Genomic DNA, 21,239 nt, shown 5'->3' with positions numbered 1-21,239 from the left:
AACACACACACACACACACACACGCGCGCGCGCGCACACACACACACACACATACATACACATACACACACACGCGCGCGCGCACACACACGTACACACACACACCAACTCACATCAGTAACGTAGTCGAAAGAGACAGAAACAGACTGACAGAAAGTCAGAGAAGTTTTCTCTGGAAAACAAAATCATACTGAATGGACCGACAGGACAGAAAATGAGAAGAAAATACAAAAGCAGCAGAAGAAAGGAGAGCGGCAGGAAAGAGGGAAAATCCTGGCACAGAAATTCCAGACAGACGCAGCAACTTGATGACGGAAAGAGCCGTGGTACTCTCCACGAGGTGGGTGTTAGGGGACAGGAGAGGGGATGGAGGCAGAGAGGGGGGTGGGGAGAGGGGATGGAGGCAGAGAGGGGGGTGGGGAGAGGGGATGGAGGCAGAGAGAGGGAGAGGATAGGGGACGGAGGCAGAGAGGGGGAGAGGAGAGGGGATGGAGGTAGAGAGGGGGTGGGGGTGGGGAGAGGGGATCGAGGCAGAGAGGGGGGGTTGGGAGAGGGGATGGAGGCAGAGAGGGGAGGTGGGGAGAGGGGATGGAGGCAGAGAGGGGGGTGGGGAGAGGAGAGGGGATGGAGGCAGAGAGGGGGGAGAGCAGAGGGGATGGAGGCAGAGAGGGGGGGAGAGGAGAGGGGATGGAAGCAGAGAGGGGGTGGGGGTGGGGAGAGGGGATGGAGGCAGAGAGGGGGGGGTGGGGAGAGGGGATGGAGGCAGAGAGGGGGGGAGAGGAGAGGGGATGGAGGCAGAGAGGGGGGGAGAGGAGAGGGGATGGAGGCAGAGAGGGGGGGTGGGGAGAGGGGATGGAGGCAGAGAGGGGGGGGTGGGGAGAGGGGATGGAGGCAGAGAGGGGGTGGGGAGAGGGGATGGAGGCAGAGAGGGGGGGAGAGGAGAGGGGATGGAGGCAGAGAGGAGGTGGGCAGAGGAGGGGGGATGGAGGCAGAGAGGGGTGGTGGGGAGAGGGGATGGAGGCAGAGAGGGGTGGTGGGGAGAGGAGAGGGGATGGAGGCAGAGAGGGGGATGGGGAGAGGAGAGGGGATGGAGGCAGAGAGGGGGTGGTGGGGAGAGGAGAGGGGATGGAGGCAGAGAGGGGTGGTGGGGAGAGGAGATGGGATGGAGGCAGAGAGGGGTGGTGGGGAGAGGAGGTGGGATGGAGGCAGAGAGGGGGGGGTGGGGAGAGGGGATGGAGGCAGAGAGGGGGTGGTGGGGAGAGGAGAGGGGATGGAGGCAGAGAGGGGATGGAGGCAGAGAGGGGTGGTGGGGAGAGGGGATGGAGGCAGAGAGGGGGTGGTGGGGAGAGGAGAGGGGATGGAGGCAGAGAGGGGATGGATGCAGAGAGGGGTGGTGGGGAGAGGGGATGGAGGCAGAGAGGGGGGGTGGGGAGGGGATGGAGGCAGAGAAGGGGGTGGGGAGAGGGGATGGAGGCAGAGAGGGGTGGTGGGGAGAGGAGAGGGGATGGAGGCAGAGAGGGGTGGTGGGGAGAGGAGAAGGGATGGAGGCAGAGAGGGGGGGTGGGGAGAGGGGATGGAGGCAGAGAGGGGTGTGGGGAGAGGAGAGGGGATGGAGGCAGAGAGGGGGGGAGAGGAGAGGGGATGGAGGCAGAGAGGGGGGTGGGGAGAGGGGATGGAGGCAGAGAGGGGTGGTGGGGAGAGGGGATGGAGGCAGAGACGGGGGTGGGGAGAGGGGATGGAGGCAGAGAGGGGGGGGAGAGGAGAGGGGATGGAGGCAGAGAGGGGGGTGGGGAGAGGGGATGGAGGCAGAGAGGGGGGGTGGGGAGAGGAGAGGGGATGGAGGCAGATAGGGGGGGGGGCAGGAGAGGAGATGGATGCAGAGAGGGGGGGTGGGGAGAGGAGAGGGGATGGAGGCAGAGAGGGGTGGTGGGGAGAGGGGATGGAGGCAGAGAGGGGGGTGGGGAGAGGAGAGGGGATGGAGGCAGAGAGGGGGGGTGGGGAGAGGGGATGGAGGCAGAGAGGGGGGTGGGGTGAGGAGAGGGGATGGAGGCAGAGAGGGGGGTGGGGAGAGGAGAGGGGATGGAGGCAGAGAGGGGGGTGGGGAGAGGAGAGGGGATGGAGGCAGAGAGGGGTGGTGGGGAGAGGAGAGTGGGTGGAGGCAGAGATGGTGGTGGGGAGGAGAGGGGATGGAGGCAGAGAGGGGGGGTGGGGAGAGGAGAGGGGATGGAGGCAGAGAGGGGTGGTGGGGAGAGGAGAGGGAATGGAGGCAGAGATGGGGGTGGGGTGGGGAGAGGGGATGGAGGCAGAGAGGGGTGGTGGGGAGAGGAGAGGGGATGGAGGCAGAGAGGGGTGGTGGGGAGAGGAGAGGGGGGTGGCGGCAGAGAGGGGGGTGGGGAGAGGAGAGGGGATGGAGGCAGAGAGGGGGGGGTGGGGAGAGGGGATGGAGGCAGAGAGGGGGGGTGGGGAGAGGAGAGGCGGTGGCGGCAGAGAGGGGGGTGGGGAGAGGAGAGGGGATGGAGGCAGAGAGGGGGGATGGAGAGAGGAGAGGGGATGGAGGCAGAGAGGGGTGGTGGGGAGAGGAGAGGGGATGGAGGCAGAGAGGGGATGGAGGCAGAGAGGGGGGATGGGGAGAGGGGATGGAGGCAGAGAGGGGTGGTGGGGAGAGGAGAGGGGATGGAGGCAGAGAGGGGGGATGGAGAGAGGAGAGGGGACGGAGGCAGAGGGAGGTGGAGGGGGGGAACGCAACACAACACTGCACAACACTGCACAAGACCACACCAACACCATTACACCACACCCCAATCCACATTGGTGTACTCACCTTTTTTTTCTTAGTTATTCTTCTTCGTTTTTTTTAAGTTAGTGTGTTCTTTTCCTTGTGACCTGACTAAGCGCGTTGTGTTACACCGCTGATCAGGCATCTGCTTAACAGATATGGTGTAGCGTATATGGAATTGTCCGAACGCAATGACACTACACCACATCTGTTGGGCAGATGCCTGACAGCAGCACAACGTAACACGTTTGTCAGGCCTTGAGTGCATGCATATTGTTATATTTGTGTATCTAGGAGAGTGGATTTCTTCTGCACAATTTAGCCAGAGGACAACACTTTTGTTGCCATGGGTTATTTTTCAGTGCGCCAAGTGCCTGCTGCACACGGGACCTCGGTTTGTTGTCTCATCCGAATGACTACACGCTCAGTTTGATTTTCCAATCACACTTGGAAGAATGGGGTGAGAGCGGGAATGGAACCCAGACCCTCACGGACACTGTACTGGCAGATTAGCGTCTTATCCATTCTGCCACCTTCCTCCATACACTTGAATATCACGTACAGAGATGTTGTTTCATTAATGTAGAAGCAAGCAGATAAAGAATTGTACGTGGACGGAAAAGAAATGGTGTGGAAAAAACAGGAGGATGAGACAAGAGAATAGGGTCCTGGAGCCAGTTGCATTGCTCGGACGGAAGAGCCTAGTGTGGTCGTAACCCTCCACTAACCTGTGTGCAGTATGGAACTGCTCCGAGCCAGTTGCAGTACTTGGTTCTAACTTTCTGACAGTTACACATGTCTAAATGCCTACGTTGACCGAACTACGCCATTGGTCAGTTCCATACTTCACACAGTTAGTAGCGGGTTACGACCATACTGGGCTCTTCCGTCTGCAACTGGCTCCTGGGGTGGGATGCAGGAGCGATCTTGGCGGCGCTAAGTTTGCTTATCGTGAAGTATGTTCCTAACTCCACGGTTAACTCCGTGTACTTGGGAACATTCTTAACAAGCAGACTTAAGCGCTGCAAAGATCACCTCATGCAACCCGACCCAGCTACTTACTAAAAAGTAAAGCACGCTTAACTGTATAAAAGCTGATAGAAAAAGGGAGTGGTAAGAAAATAGAAAGAAAAAAGGTGCGGCACGCTTAACTGTATAAAAGCTCATAGAAAAAAGAGGGTTGGTAAAAAAAAGAAAGAAAAAAAAGGTTGAAGCCCCTCCAAAAAAAAAGGGGGGGGGGGAGAGAGAAAAAAAAATTAAAGTGTGAATGTAGGAGATTGGAGAACCTACCTTTTTTTTTAAGCATAAAAGACAGGAGATTGGAAGCTGCACAAAACAAAGCAAAAACAGACAAACAAAAAACATAATCCACGCCTCATATTAAATTTTGACACCCAGCTGCTGCAAGGTCCAGGCCCCTACCCCATGGTGGTGCTGCCCACAGCGGGGGGCTACTGGCTGGAGGGCGGCTCCCTGGCCAACGGCCTCGCCACGCCCCTCAGACCGCCCGCCACGGACACTGCCGGCGGCAGGACCCCCACCGGAGCGAACCCTGCCTGCGAGGGCGACGGGAGCTGTCCCGCCTTCCCCCCTCCTCCCCCTCCCACCCCCTCCGCCGAAGGGGACGCCGGACGGAACGGTGTGCAGGGGGAGGGGGGAGGAGGGGAAGGTCGACAAGAGGGGAGTGTGGTGGTGGTGGCTCCTTCTCCCTCTCCTCCTCCTCTTCCTTCCCCGCCGCCTCCTCCCGTGTCGTGCTGTGAGCGACTGAGAGACTGCTCCGGAGCGGTGTCTGCCGACCGCTACTCTATGGAGACTGACCAGGTGGCGCTGTGCTTTCGTCAGCAGTTCTTCGGAAAGGTTGGTGAACAATGCTTGAGTATCGGGGGAGCGAGGGAGTGGGAGGTGGGGGTGGGGGTGGGCGGGGTGTACGTGGGGGGGGGGGAGAGGGGGTGGGGGGAGCTCAAAAGTAAATACCAAATCGACGGCCAGACGAACGTACATGCTAACGAAATAAAGAGAAAAAAATAAAGAGAGCAGAAGATTACAAAAAAAAGTGGGAGGGTGGAGGGAGAAAAAGAAAGCATGGAAGAAATGAGTGAATGAAGGAACGACAGAGAGAAGGGGGTGTAGAAAGAAAGAAAGAAGGAAGGAAAGAAAGAAAGGTAGGGAGGGAGGGGGGGTGGAAGGGGAGCGGGAATAAGAGACAGACAGAGACGAGGAAAGATTAGGTATCCCCCGAAAACGGAGTGTGGCTGCCTGCATGGCGGGTGGGTAAAATGGGTCATACACGTAAAAGCCCACTCGTGTACATTCGAGTGAACGTGGGAGTTGCAGCCCACGAACGACGACGAAGAAGATTAGGCAAGGAAAAGTGGGAAGGATTGAAAAAACAGAAAGGCGAAGGGGGCTGACTGGGCAGGAAATCAGACAACAGTGGTGAGGGGACTCAAAGCAAAGGAAAGGAAGAACACCGTAAGGACTGTGCTGTTCTGTGTTCTGTGACCTTGAGGAAGCACCCTGAGTTGACACGCTGTGTGGCTGTTTTGGTCCTTCTATCGTTTATCGTGTATCTTTGAACGCAGATGGAGAGACAGAGACAAGACAGACGCAGCAGAGATGGAAAGAAACAGACAATTGTGAGAGACAGAGACAATGAGAGAGAGAGAGACAGACACAATGAGGCAGACAGACTGGCAAACATGGAATATATACAATACTTCTTATATGAATGTCTTATATGGTATTGATTCTTTTTAATTTAGTCAGGGTTAATGTTTTGTGTTGAGTGATTGTCTACGTTTGTTTTGCCGCACCTGATGTCATTTCTCTGATGTCATTTCTCTGATGTCATTTCTCTTGATGAGATGACCAATTTGTTTTTAATTTATCTTATAAACACAAAGACAAGAAGAAAGAGAGACAGACATAGAGACAGAGACAAAGAAATACAGAGAAAGACAGGGACAAGGAGACAGCGAGACAGACAGACAGACATACGGAGACAGAGCTAGAGACATAAACACACAGGCAGAGAGAGACAGACAGAGACAAAGAGACAGAGACACACCGAGTCGAAGACAGAGACCGATAGGCATTGAGACACACAAAGTTAAAGAGATGGAGACACGCAGACACAGAGGCATTGAGACACACAAAGTTAAAGAGATAGAGACACGCAGACACAGAGGCATTGAGACACACAAAGTTAAAGAGATGGAGACACGCAGACACAGAGGCATTGAGACACACAAAGTTAAAGAGATGGAGACACGCAGACACAGAGGCATTGAGACACACAAAGTTAAAGAGATAGAGACACGCAGACACAGAGGCATTGAGACAGACAGAGACAAAGAGATAGAGACACGCAGACACAGAGGCATTGAGACAGACAGAGACAAAGAGATAGAGACACGCAGACACAGAGGCATTGAGACAGACAGAGACAAAGAGATAGAGACACGCAGACACAGAGGCATTGAGACAGACAGAGACAAAGAGATAGAGACACGCAGACACAGAGGCATTGAGACAGACAGAGACAAAGAGATAGAGACACGCAGACACAGAGGCATTGAGGCAGACAGAGACAAAGAGATAGAGACACGCAGACACAGAGGCATTGAGACAGACAGAGACAAAGAGATAGAGACACGCAGAGACAGAGGCATTGAGACAGACAGAGACAAAGAGATAGAGACACGCAGACACAGAGGCATTGAGGCAGACCGAGACAAAGAGATAGAGACACGCAGACACAGAGGCATTGAGACAGACAGAGACAAAGAGATAGAGACACGCAGACACAGAGGCATTGAGACACACAAAGTTAAAGAGATAGAGACACACAAAGTTAAAGAGATAGAGACACACAGACACAGAGGCATTGAGACAGACAGAGACAAAGAGATAGAGACACGCAGACACAGAGGCATTGAGGCAGACAGAGACAAAGAGATAGAGACACGCAGACACAGAGGCATTGAGGCAGACAGAGACAAGGAGATAGAGACACGCAGACACAGAGGCATTGAGGCAGACAGAGACAAAGAGATAGAGACACGCAGACACAGAGGCATTGAGACAGACAGAGACAAAGAGATAGAGACACGCAGACACAGAGGCATTGAGACAGACAGAGACAAAGAGATAGAGACACGCAGACACAGAGGCATTGAGACAGACAGAGACAAAGAGATAGGGACACACAGAGACAAAGAGATAGAGACACGCAGAGACAGAGACAGAGAGGTATTGAGACACACAGAGACAAAGAGATAGAGACACGCAGAGACAGACACAGAGAGGTATTGAGACACACAGAGTTAAAGAGATAGAGACACGCAGAGACAGAGACAGAGACAAACAAATGAAGAGATGGAGACAGAGACAGACAGCGACAAAGAGACAGACACAGATGCAGAGATAGAGACAAGGAAACACAGAGAGACAGAGACAGAAAGACATGACGGTGAGGAGACAGACAGAAAGACATGACGGTGAGGAGACAGAGAGGGAAACAGAGACAGAAAGACATGACGGTGAGGAGACAGAGAGGGAAACAGAGACAGAAAGACATGACGGTGAGGAGACAGAGAGGGAAACAGAGACAGAAAGACATGACGGTGAGGAGACAGAGAGGGAAACAGAGAGAGAAAGACATGACGGTGAGGAGACAGAGAGGGAAACAGAGAGAGAAAGACATGACGATGAGGAGACAGAGAGGGAAACAGAGAGAGAAAGACATGACGGTGAGGAGACAGAGAGGGAAACAGAGACAGAAAGACATGACGGCGAGGAGACAGAGAGGGAAACAGAGACAGAAAGACATGACGGCGAGGAGACAGAGAGGGAAACAGAGAGACAGAAAGACATGACGGTGAGGAGACAGAGGGAAAGACATGACGGTGAGGAGACAGAGAGGGAAACAGAGACAGAAAGACATGACGGTGAGGAGACAGAGAGGGAAACAGAGACAGAAAGACATGACGGTGAGGAAACACAGAGAGAGACAGAGAGAGAAAGACATGACGGCGAGGAGACAGAGACAGAAAGACATGACGGTGAGGAGACAGAAAGACATGACGGTGAGGAGACAGAGAGGGAAACAGAGACAGAAAGAAATGATGGTGAGGAGACAGAGGGAAAGACATGACGGTGAGGAAACAGAGACGGAAAGACATGACGGTGAGGAGACAGAAAGACATGACAGCGAGGAGACAGAGAGGGAAACAGAGACAGAAAGACATGACGGCGAGGAGACAGAGACAGAAAGACATGACGGCGAGGAGACAGACAGAAAGACATGACGGTGAGGAGACAGAGACAGAAAGATATGAAGGCAAGGAGACAGAGAGGGAAACAGAGACAGGAGACAGAAATGGAGACAGAGACAAGAAGACAGAGAGACAGACAAGAGACTGAAACGGAGACAGAACTCTAGATGGAGACAGAGAAGGGGACACAGGCAACACGAAACATCCCTCAGAAAATGATAAATAGAATTAAAAAAAATGATTGGATGAAATAGAATAAAGAGAAGAAGTAAATAAATAAATAAATAATATCTGATGAACTAAACCGATTCACACATGTTGCCCACTGTCTCAATCCTCCCCCCCACCCCACACACCCGCTCCCTCCCCTGCCCTCCAGGAGCACTTCAACTACTACGCGTACGACGAGGCTGTGGGCCCCGTGGTCATGTCGGTACGTCTCCACAGCACCACCCACCTGTGTGTCAAGGGCAGGAACACGGCCGTCCACGTCATCCTCAGGTCAGGGCCGTCCTCACTCAGTCTGAGTGTGGTTGAGGTTTTGCGTCACCCGTGCTCATGACGTCAACCTGTTCGTCATTCTGTGTGTGTTTTTTTGTTTTTTGGGTGTTTTTTTTTTTTACGTCATCCGTGTTGTTTGTTGACGTCATCATGTCCGTCATTCTGAGTTAGTTTGTGTCACATCCGTGTTAACGTCATCCCGTCTGCCATTCTGTGTGTGTTTATTTGCGTCACCCGTGTTGTTGACGTCATCCTGTCTCCTATTCTGTGTGTGTTTGTGTCACTCGTGTAGCTGACGTCATCCTGTTCCTCGTTCTGAGTGTGTTGTTCGTGTCACTCGTGTTTTTGACGTCATCCTGTCTGTCATTCTCGGTGTGCTGTTTGCGTCACCCGTGTAGTTGACGGCATCCTGTCCGTCATTCTGGGTGTGTTTGTGCCACACACGTGTTGACGTCATCCTGTCCGTCATTCTGTGTTTGTATATATTTGCGTCACCTGTGTTGTTAACGTCATCCTGTCTGTCATTCTGTGTGTTTGTTTGCGTCACCCGTGTTGTTAACGTCATCCTATTTGTCATTCTGTGTGTTTGTTTGCGTCAGCTGTGTTGTTGACGTCATCCTGTCCGTCATTCTGAGAGTGTTGTTGGCGTCACTCATGTTGTTGACGCATCCTGTCCGTCATTCTGAGTGTGTTTCATTCCACTCTTCATCAAGGTGCAGCAATCGAGGGTGTGAATCATCCATATATCGGCATGTATTTCAGAACCCGCACGGGAACGAAACAGGAGGTGGTAGATTTGGGAGAGTTGCCCAACCCTTTCAGACTGGCCAAGGTAAGTAGTGTGTGGTCAGATATCAGTGTGTCTGTCTTGGGTGGCACTTTCCTTCTTTTGAAATCGTACAATGTCTTTTTTCTCTGTCTGTCTCCCTCCTTCCCCCTCTCTTTCTCTCTCTCACACATTCATACATTCACACATTTGCGCACACAGAAATGTGCACACACACACACACGCACATACATGCATACACACACGTGCGTGCGCACACGTGCACACGTTCAAACACACACACACACACACACACACACACACACACACACACACACACACATTAAAATGGAACTGGTTAATCAGCATAGCTTTTAAACGAACCTTCCTCCAGTCAGTCCGACATTGACGCATGTACAAAATAAATAGACGATTGCCACACACACACACACACACACACACACACACACAGAAAGAGAGAGAGAGAGAGGACAATAGTGACTGTCAATATCAAGAACAACCCTCTCTCCAGACCCCCCTTCCCTTTATAATGCTGTATCTACCTTTTCCATGATGCTGCTAATTGTGATGATAATCAACCAAGACCTGGTTCATCAGGTACTCGCCAGTCCTCTCCGATCAGGTACATTATCTTCCTCATGCTGGTTCCGTGTGTGGGGTGGTAAAGAAAAGTCAGGTTGTCTGTCTTTGTTGAAGCGAAACTGACTGAACTTTTCTGAACATTGTTAAGTAGTTCACGCTGCTGATCTAAGTTAGATGGATCCCCGTTTATTTTTAGTGGCCCTATAATTATTGTCTCCGAGTTGATAAGGTCTCAAAGATTTAGAGGCGGAGTGGTTCTTCTCCTTGTGCTGCTGCTGCTGTTGCTCATGTCACTGCTAATCTTTTCCCTTCCTCCTACTCCTCCTCCTCCTCCTTCATTCGATTTATGTGCCTGACAAAACCACGTCAACGCACGTGCATCAGTACCGTCAGTTAACCCCTTGACATCTGAACCTTGGCAAAGTATCAGTGCAGCATCACCCGTCGTGTGTTTTTTTCATAATGTGGTTGATGTTGCTGATCAAAGGTAATGTAATCCCATGAGGAAGAACCGCAAGAACGGTAACTGATACCCTGACCTGTCATATCAAATTTCACTGGGTGAGGTGACCGCCATTTACTGACGAGCGTATTTGCCAGCAGCAGTCAAGGGGTTAAGATGACCAGTACTGGACTGGGACTGGTCAGCCGACTAACCGACATGTTGTTAGGAAATCGATAATAGCGGTGTCTGTTCATGTTGTTAGGAACTCGATAATAGCGGAGCGGTGTTTCTACATACTCTCGAGGCACACACTAATGGAGAGAACTAATGGTGACAGTCTGTTCTGTTCCCTGAGTTCTGTGAGAAAAAAGACGAAGGAAGGACGGTGCAAGAGGCCTGGGGGACTGGAAGGAGGGGGACAATGGTGGAGGAAAAAGACACTGTATCTTTATATATAGCTTGTGTGTGTGCTTATGTGTGTTTGCATGCGTGCGAGTGTGTGTGTGGGGGGGGAGGGGGGCGGGGAGGGGCGTGTGTGTGTTTGTATGCGTTGTGTTTGTGTTTCTCTCTCTCTCTCTCTCTTTCTCTCTCTCTCTCTCTCTATATATATATATATATATATATATATATATATATATATATATATATCTGTGTGTGTGTGTGTGTTTCTTGTTGTTGACGTTGTTGTTTGAAACGTGTTATATAACAGGAAATGAAATATGATACTTGAAATAAACCTTTTTCAGCAGACATGAAGTAGCATAATTATATGATTCGTCCGTGCGTTTTGAAAGCACCTTGAAACTGAAACTGAAACTGAACTGTTGGCGTAGTTGTTGTTGTGTAGTGTCTTTGATCTGCTGTTTCTCTCCCACCCCACCCACCACCCCCGCCCCCACCGTCATTTTTTTTCACCACACGGTGATGACACGTGGTGATGATGATGATGTCGATGATGATGATGAAGGCCTTGATTGATTGTTATGATCCCGAATCTGATGACTCAGTGTCTAGATAATGATGAGACAACAATAATGGATCAATGTTATACAAAACATGATCTCGCGTAGAGCAACTCAGCAGGCATACTATGTACACACTACTCACACAATTCGTACACTAATACCACACATATTCATGAACAGCACCCCACCCCCCATCCCCCCACCCCCCTGTATCTTAGCTGAGGGAAAGCTTGGCAAAACAAATGTCTTGGAGTGTCACGTCCACTGCTGGATGGCAGCGAGTTCCTTTTTTTTTTGGGGGGGGGGGGGGGGGAGGGGGGTTGAAGGCTTGGGGGGTTGGAGGTTTGGGGGCTTGGGGGGGTTGGAGGTTTGGGGGAAGGGGGGGGAGTGAAACTGAAATCGCGTTCCGCAAGTGATTATCGTTGTGTGAACGATGCTGTTTCTCGTTGGTTTCAGCACCTGTGTGAAGAGCTGACCACAGAAAAGTTCTACCCGGTGTTGTCACTGAAGGTAAAACTGCATGTGATGCTGGTGGTGATGGTGGTGGTGGTGGTGGTGATGTTGTTGTTGTTGGTGGTGGTGGTAGTGGTGTTGGTGGTGGTCATTCTATGTGTTTGTCTTCCTACGGCTCCTCTTTCTTTTTCGTCTTCGTGTACTTCTTTTTGTTTCGTTTCTTCTTCTTCTTCTTCTTCTTCTTCTTCTTCTTCATCTTCTCTGTCTTCCTCTCTCTCTTTGCCTCTCTCTTTCTCTCAGTGTGTGTCTCTCTCAACCCCCCCCCCCCCCCATCCCCTCCCCCACACAGACACATAGACACACACACACACACGCGCGCGCGCGCGCGCGCGCGCGCGAGGAGGGAGGGAGGGATGTTCCATACAACCATTGTGAACTGCATGATAATCTTTGGCAAACAAAAAATTAATAATTGTTTCATGCTTATTAGGTTATTTCAGTGTTCAGTTTTGATTCTTTTTCGCACATTGGTCATAAACTTTCTTTCTTATCTTCAGAAGACAAATATCTGTCTCAATGTGTATTTGTGTTTGTGTGCCATGCTCTCAACGGTATGTCAGTTAAAAAGTAAAGACTTTTGAAAGTTTGCCGTTCACGCAACCCAACCGAAACATACAACAATATCACTGATAAGACTGATAATATATAGCCCCTGGGCATCCCCTGCAGAAGAGTGCGTAAGGGCAAAAGATTTGCTCGCATGTGGGAGTGTTGCTGAGCATGAGCATGTGTGTATTTGGGTGTTGAAAGGGAGGTGGGGGCTGACGGGTGAGGGGGGTTAGCGGTGTGTGCACGGGCAAGCGTTTCTGGGTGACGTTTAGTTTACATAGAAGTTTATATTAATTTGTTGCCATGATATATGTGTGTGAGTGCATACGTGCGCGCGCGCGCGCGCGCGTGTGTGTGTGTGTGTGTGTGTGTGTGTGTGCGTTCGTGTGTGCGCGCGCGTGTGTGTGTATGTGTTTTACCGATATATATGGATTTATTTGCTGGACACGTTTATTTGACCATATTGATGTGTAACAATTTATTTTCTTAACTGGTTTTGATGTCTTTTTACTGTGTGCGTTATCATAATTATTATTGTGTGCGTGTTTATAACGACCCTGTGATTGCACAAATGATTTTCCCTGAGGGTTAATAGAGTATTTTTGATTGGCTGATTGATTTGTTGCTTTCAGTAGGATGCACCAGATGATTGCTTTTACTGATCATGGAATTAAATTCATCGTGTGTGTGTGTGTGTGTGTGTGTGTGTGTGTGTGTGTGTGTGTGTGTGTGCAGGGGTCAGAACTGATCATGGCCTATGACGAACACACGCTTACGCACTGCTTCAAGTTCGGTGTCATTTACCAGAAGTTTGCTCAGGTTTGTACAGGCCCCCCACCCACCCACCCACCCCCGCACCCTCCCTCCCCTCCGTCCCTCTCTCTCTCCCTCTCCCTCCCTCTCCCTCCCTCTCTCTCTCTCTCTCAGAGGAAAGGTGCTCAGGCCTACATACAAATAGCAGCAGCGTGTTTATATGTGCATCCGTGTGCGTGTATGTTTGTCTGAACGTGTATGCTCGTCTGAACGTGTATGTTTGTCTGAACGTGTATGTTTGTCTGAACGAAACAGAGAAAGAGGAAGGAGGGAGAAAGACAGGTTATAATGGAATAGAAGGAGAGAGGGAGGAAAGCACGGAGAGATAAAAGTTTAGTAAAAATGATGATAATATGTAACACTGTACAGCATTTGTTATGTACTATTGAAATTGCTTTTGTTCATACTGATGTTTTTCCGGAAGATAGTATTGAAACACATATAAATCTTCAAAGAATAATCTTAATGAAATTAGAGTATGAAACCGTTCATTTGCCTAGTCTAAGCCATTTGAAATATTCATGACCAGAGAATGAAATATACATGAATAGAGAATTGATATTCAGAACGCCTTCATGATCACCACAACAATGACTTTACGATGGTGATTCTGAGGATAAAAAGGGTCCCTCCTCCATTCCCACAACTACAACTGCTGTAAATCATCTGATGCATAGAAACAATGTTGACAACGCATTCTTAATGAAATGACTTTTTTTTCTCCGCAGCTGCTCAACAAAAACAACATAAAAAAATTATGCAAAATTAGACATTGATAATCCTTTGAATCATGAAAAGATAAAATTTGTTTCCGCCTTAAAACGACTGGCATGTGATGTTCGGATTCCGTTCAGATGTTGATAATTTTATGTAGCTTGTGTCCGCCTGCAGCGCTCAATCTGATTTATGATTGCAAACCACTCTTTTTGATAGGGTTCAGGTGTTTTCGATACTGAAATCTAATTAGTGTTGAGTTCGTTACGGTTTCGTTAGCATTGACATTCCTTTTACGAAGTGGCGGCCTGTGGTGTTCTTCAGTTTTAACGTCTTAACACTGAAACTGATCGTAGATTAGATTGGTGAAGATGAATTTGTTAGTGTGGCATGTGTGTGTGTGTGTGTGTGTGTGTGTGTGTGTGTGTGTTATTTGTTTTTGTTCCTGTTCTTGTTGTTCTTATTGTATTTGTGTTGTTGTTTTTATTTAATATCGTCGTTTTTTGTTGTTGCTAGTGTTGTTCTTGCTGTTATCATTCTTATTGTTGTTGTTTGTGTGTCAGACTCAATCAACTCCAGCTGAAATGTGGCTTTGTGGCATATACATTGTTGCTGCTTTCTTTCTGATTCTCTGGTTAAAGCCGTTTACCTTGTGTACGATTATTGATGTTGTTATTGTCGTTGTTATGCTTATTGTTTTGATTTATTATTGTTGCTTTTTTCTGCTATTAGTATTATTATTAGCCTTCGTTGCTGCGAAACTGTACGACAGAGGATTAACGATGCACGGGTGATCTGAACAGAGCACCTGTGAAATATTATAATCAGCCAAAAGTGATAACAGCCGCGAATGCTTCGGGGAAAAACAACATGGCCACTCAGGACGGGTTTAATTGTTATATGAATTCCTTTTTTTGCATACATGACCATATTACTTAGTGATGAATAAAACTGTAATGAAATAAACTCAGAAACTTCCTTTAAAAAAAACATAGAAAAAAGATGTTCCTGAGTGTTTGCCGTACCTTCTATTTGACATGCACACGCAACAACAGTTAGAAGTTGTGTGCCTTTGTCTTACCATGAGTAACTGGACCTGTCTGTGGTTTTGTACTATTTTTAGGAACCTCACACACACACACACACACACACACACACACACACACACACACACACACACAACAACAACAACAACAACAACAACAAAAACAACAAAAGCAAAACAACATTAACAGCAACAAGATACACGACAACAACACACACACACACACACACACACACACACACACACACACATATATATATATATATATATATATATGTGTGTGTGTGTGTGTGTGTGTGTGTGTGTGTGTGAGCACACAAAGCCCGTAAATAGAGCCACGTTTCCTTTTCATTTTAGACACGCGAGGAAGAACTGTTTGGTAACTCCGCCCATGGTGCTGCATTTGACGAATTCTTGGATCTGATTGGTCAGCGTGTCAAGCTGAAGGATTTCACGGGGTAATTTGGGTTCCATTTGCACATGTGTATTCAATGTTGTTTGTTGTCGTTGTTGTTTTCAATCTTCACCATCAGTCCATGCCATTGAAGAAAGAGTTTGATGAATATTGTAAAAACAAACAAACAAAAGGTATGACTGTTTATTTTTTTCTTTCAATTAACCATTTGTGTTTGTATATTTATCAATAGTCAGCACATCTTACAGATTGCAAACAACTGTGTGTGTGTGTGTGTGTGTGTGTGTGTGTGTGGCCATGCTTTAATTACTTCTTATGTGAAATTCAAAACCATAGTGATGTAAAGATGCACAAGAGTGTACATACGTGCATGCATATTTGTATATGTGTGTGCGTATCTATATACTTGTGTATGCATATGTCTATGCATGTGTGTGTGTACATATGCATATGTACGTGTGTGTCCACATGTGCATTCTTTAGTGTGTGTGTATGCGTGCTTGCAAGCATGTGTTTACAATCATTCAAGGGGTTATGGACCTGGATGCACGGCAAAACATTATTGACATTAACGACAAAGCTTGAAGAGAACAGACCACAAACGGACCTCATTGTAAAGTGTGCTCTGTGCTATCGGTTAAACCGTGTCTGTTGATCCGTGAACAAAAAGCATGGCTCTGCTTCATGGCGGAAAGAGATTAAGGCAAAAATAACAATTTAAAAAAAAAGCTTGATTACCAACCTCTCTTTGATATTTTGGGATGCATGCTTCTCATTTTGATATTATGATTCTGCGTGTGTGTATGCCATGCTGTGCTATCTATGCTGGTCTATGCTGGAAATTCGAGAATAAAGAGAGAGGGAGAGACAGACAGAGGCGCAAATGCAACCAGACTGTATCTGTGTGAGACGTGTTCTCTGCGCATTTGGCACATCCATGGAGTCATCAACTGAATATCAGAAAGAAAAGGCCAAAGATTTTCAGCGTGACAGCTGCAAATAATATAACTCAATGACATGCAAGAAACGGAAAAGACGAGGGAATAATTGCTTTCTTTGGTTATAAATGAATGAATAAATGAATAAACGAGATAGGCTCTCTGATTGATAAATTGATTGATGACCATCAGCTCAAATGAGCTGCTTGAATGATAATGATTGTGTCGAGAAGATGAAAGATGAAAGAATAATTGCTTTCCTATGATTTAAGAACAAACAATTAAACAAAAACACCTTAAGGTGTCTGATCAATAATCTGCAGTCTGATTAACCATATCAATTCAATGAAGGAGGAAGGGATGCTAGTCTTGGATGTGAGAAATTCTTGCGAATTTTGTCCATCTCTGTCAGTGTTTGTTTATGTCAGCCTCTGTCTCTGTCTCTCTCTCTCTCTGTCTCTCTGTCACACACACACACACACACACACACACACACACACACACACACACACACACACACACACGCACACATGCACAAGCGCACACGTACAGACGCACACACACGCGCGCGCGCGCACTTACACACACACACACACACACATGTGCGCGCTCGCGCACTGCACACACAACTACTACGTTCTCTGTTGGTCCTAATTGATGTGATTGAGCTTCTTTCCGCCAAATGTTGAAATCGATGTAGGGAAAATCTACCAAGTGATGTGTGTTGATTTGATGTGTTCACACCGTTCTCTGTAGTACTTAAAAAAATGTGTTTCGGTAAAAAATAAACAACAACAAAAAACAAAAAAACCAGCAGGAATAATAACAACAACATTCGTACAAAGCTATTGAGACTTGATGGGTTAACTTCCATCCCTCACCACTCCTGTCACTTCATCTTGGTTTCTGTCTTCACTCTCTTAACTCTCTGGGGCGCGTGACGAACACCTCTGCAGAGTGAGTTCAGAAAGTATGCAGTGTACGTCTGTCGTCTGGTCTGCATCTGTCCTGGAGTGAAAAGCAAGACTGTGGCTAAAGGCGCGTGATGTTCCAACGCTGGGGAACAGGTAGACTGTCAGAGGGGAACAGGTAGACTGTCAGAGGGGAACAGGTAGACTGTCAGAGGGGAACGGGCAGTGGACATGTTAGAGAAGAAAGGTACGCTGCACCGTGGTGGCACCCCCCCCACCCCACCCCCTCCCCCACCCACCCCCTCCCCCACCCACCTCCTCCCCCGAGGAGAGCAACAGGATTTTCACACACAGAAGTCTGTAAAGACTCTATTTTTTTAAATAGAAAATGTTGAAACCATCTCCGGACAAAGATATTGAAACAAAAATGAAAGAAAAAACTAAACGGTTTGAAATCATTGCTCAAGAGGCCAAAAATGACAAGTGGAAACATTGACAGAGTTCTGGCAATTTTATCATCGCATGGAAGGGAAAACGTGCACAACAACAACCCCAGACATGGTAGACACTGACGGAACCAAGCTTAAGACAAACGAAAAAAAGGATCCGCCCAGCTCAAACGTTTCATACAACAGAGCGATCAAAGAAACGAGAAAAAGAAATATGTTGAGGAGTTAAACCAAACCCTTATGCAGACTGGACCTGATGATGACTTGACAATAGATGATCTAAACGAAGCAATAGCTAAATGCAAGAAAGAATCGGCTCCTGGCCCAGACAAAGTTCGCTACTCGGACATCAAGGAACTATCGGAAGAAGACAGAAGCAAACTTCAATCTATATCAAAACAGTTTCCACAATGGAGATGTGCTGGAGGACTGGACACACAGCTTCTTAAAACCCATACCAAAACCAGGAAAGGACCATCGTCAGGTAAGCGGCTACCGGATCCTAACCATGCAAAACATTGCTGGAAAGCTCATGGAACGCATGATAGCCAGGAAACTTGCAAGGGATCTTGAACACAGGCACATTCTCCCTTCAAATCAAGGTGGTTACAGAACAGGCAAGTCCACATGGGAAAATGCAGCTGCTTTTGCATATGAGGTGTATGAAGGATTTCAAAGAAAAGAAGAAACACTAGCAGTAGCAATCGACCTTGAAGATGCCTACAATAAAGTCCAGTTTGCGCACCTCATGGAGCTGCTACTAAGGTATGGAGTAAGTTTGACACTGACAAGATGGATAGCAGCAGCGCTTCAGGAAAGAACCGTCGTCCTACGCCTCGGAGATTGGGTATCTGCACCTTCTAAACTATCCATGGGACTGCCACAAGGGTCTCCGCTCTCTCCTGTCCTCTACAATGTCGTGTAGAAGGGCCTTGCAGACTTAAACAACAATGGAATAGCTCGGGTGCTTACTCTTGCGGATGATGGCCTGGTCTTCAAAACTTCGAAAGATGCTCAGGAAAGAACTAAAGCCGTCCAGAAACAACTAAACAATATTGCTCAATGGTGCAAAGACACAGGATCTTCCATCAATCCAGCGAAAGCCCAAACGTTGCTGTGCACCCTCAACAACAGAACCGTGAGCAATTCACCACCACCTGTGTCATTCGTCGGGATTCAGATCGAGAAAACCGAATGCCTACGCTACCTAGGAATACACTTCGACAGGATGCTGACCTTCAGAAAACATACGGAAAATACTGTTCTCAAATGCAAAAAGGGCCTTTCAGTCTTAAAAGCAATGGCAACCAAAGGTATTGAACAAAGCCACCTCTTCCTGCTATACCAATCACTCGTCCTCAGTGTGACCGACTACGGACTTGGGCTAACAACACCATCTCAAAGCAACCTCCTAAAATTAGAAAGAGTTCAAAATGAAGCTATGAGGCTGATCCTTGGAACAACAAAAGACACGCCCACAGAAACCAAGCGATACCTGCATGACCTTCCTTCAGTGCAGGCCAGAAACAAGCTAGAACAGGTCAAGACCTACTTCAAAGCATTAGAAAACCCTCAAAACCCACTGCATGACGCAGTCAAAGAACCAAAAGGCAGCCGTCTAGGACGAGGAAGATCATGGATGGGGCAAGCAGAAGACACAATCCAGCTAGTATGCCGACTACAAGACCTGAAAGAATTAAAAGAATGGGAGAAAAACCCCGAAAACCTTAACCATCTATTCAACACAGCCATTGCACCCGCTCTGGGAAGACATTGTCGGGAATGGCCAGAGGGCAAAACTGATGCGGAAGTGAGGCTACTCATAGAAGAAAACAGTAAAGAAGAGGACATCATCATATACACAGATGGCTCAGTCACCAAAGACCGATCCGGTTGGGGACTCACTGCGAAACAAAATGGAAAAACAATTAGGGAAGAGAATGCTGCCTACAAAGTCACAACCTCCAGCCTAACGATGGAAGTTGAAGCTGTGACACATGCCCTCCAGTGGCTATCGTCCATCCATACGCCCGGAAACCAACATGCCATGATTCTAACCGACTCAGTGAACCTCATACAGAAAATTGAAAACGGAATGGGAAGCCCAGAGTGGCATAAGGCAATGCGCAACTTTCAGATTAAAAAACTCACATGGTCATACTGCCCGGGACATGCAGGAGTTAAGGGAAATGAGTGAGCTGACAGACTTGCTGGTAACGCAACACCAACGAGCGGCCTACATCTAGGAAAATCGGAAATCCTCAGAAAAGTCAAAGAATATCAAAAAGAACAGGTACAAGGCCATCACACCATCGATCACCTCAAAGAAATAAAAACAGAGGGAGCGGCCGTAAGTCTAACATGAAAGGTAGAGCACGATGCTTTGCAGATCAAACAAATATCGGCATCATTTCCAAACCAACATTGCGCAGATTTCTTCAAAACGGAACAGAGTCTCTGTGGGCTTTTCCAAATACAATGTTCTTGGCATCAGAGATCTTTTCCCATCCCTCTTGCGGCCAATCAGTGGCAGCCTCTGTGCGTGTGTGTATGTGTGTGCTTGTGTATGTGTGGGTCTGTGTTTTTGAGTGCGTTTGTGCATGCGCGAGGGTGTAAGTGTACACAAGTGTCAGGAGAGTTCTGTGCACGTGCGTGTGTGTGTGTGTGTGTGTGTGTGTGTGTGTGTGAGGGGAGGTGGGGGGGGGGGGGGTAGAGGATGAGGTACGTGAGTGTATGCATGCCTACACTGTGGGAGCAACAGGATATTGGAACGTGCGGGTGTGTATATATATATATATATCTTTGTATATATGTGTGTGGGGTTGGGGGTTGGGGATATGGGCGTATGTGTGTGTGCTTGCACAAGTAAATGTTCATCTGTGTGTGTGTGTGTGTGTGTGTGTGCCGTGGAAGCTGCGATACGTAGACTAGAAATGAGTGTGTGGAGGAAGGGGTAGAGGATGTGTAGGGTCATGTGTGTGGCGCGTGTGTGTGTGTGTGTGTGTGTGTGTGTTGGGGCTCATGTACGTTTATGTGTATTTGACTGTGCTTTCATATCTGTGAAACTGCACGTTTGGTGCATATCTGTTATACATGTGTGGGTGTATGTGTGAATGTGTATCTTCATGTTTTACATTTATTTGCTTATTTATCATCATTGTTGTCTTATTTATTTATTTATTATTATTATCATTATTATTATTATTACTATTACCTTTTTTAATATTATAATTATTATTTATTTATTTATGTACGCTTATCTATTATTTATTCACCTTTTTTTTCTCTCAAGGCCTGACTAAGCGCGTTGGGTTACGCTGCTGGTCAGGCATCTGCTTGGCAGATGTGGTGTAGCGTATATGGATTTGTCCGAACGCAGTGACGCCTCCTTGAGCTACTGAAACTGAAACTGATGTCTGTTGTACATTTGTTGATCTATTGTACATTTGTGAAGCGTGAGGGTGTCCTATTGCGTGATGTGAGGCCTTGGTCTTTTTTGTGTTGTCCTTTTCTTTCTTTGGTCTTTTTGATTCCATTACTCATCTGTTGTTTTCTTTCAT

The 21,239-nt window shown here is 47.8% G+C and overlaps 1 protein-coding gene across 2 annotated transcripts in view; it reads left to right on the top strand.

Annotated features, from left to right (window-relative positions):
• LOC143287560 (uncharacterized) overlaps positions 1–21,239 on the top strand; it is a 319,138-nt gene that overhangs the window by 266,106 nt on the left and 31,793 nt on the right. For both annotated transcript variants that reach the window (XM_076595649.1, XM_076595651.1), the window contains 6 exons: positions 4,175–4,633; positions 8,432–8,553; positions 9,316–9,385; positions 11,789–11,842; positions 13,130–13,213; positions 15,324–15,424. In XM_076595649.1, coding sequence (XP_076451764.1) covers positions 4,175–4,633; positions 8,432–8,553; positions 9,316–9,385; positions 11,789–11,842; positions 13,130–13,213; positions 15,324–15,424 — 890 coding nt within the window. The remainder of the gene's footprint in view (positions 1–4,174; positions 4,634–8,431; positions 8,554–9,315; positions 9,386–11,788; positions 11,843–13,129; positions 13,214–15,323; positions 15,425–21,239) is intronic.

This window comes from Babylonia areolata, chromosome 11, assembly GCF_041734735.1.
Source record: "Babylonia areolata isolate BAREFJ2019XMU chromosome 11, ASM4173473v1, whole genome shotgun sequence".
Classification (NCBI taxonomy): Eukaryota; Metazoa; Mollusca; class Gastropoda; order Neogastropoda; family Buccinidae; genus Babylonia; species Babylonia areolata.
The sequence above is the reverse complement of the archived record's forward strand: the minus strand, read 5'-3'. Positions and strand labels throughout refer to the sequence as shown.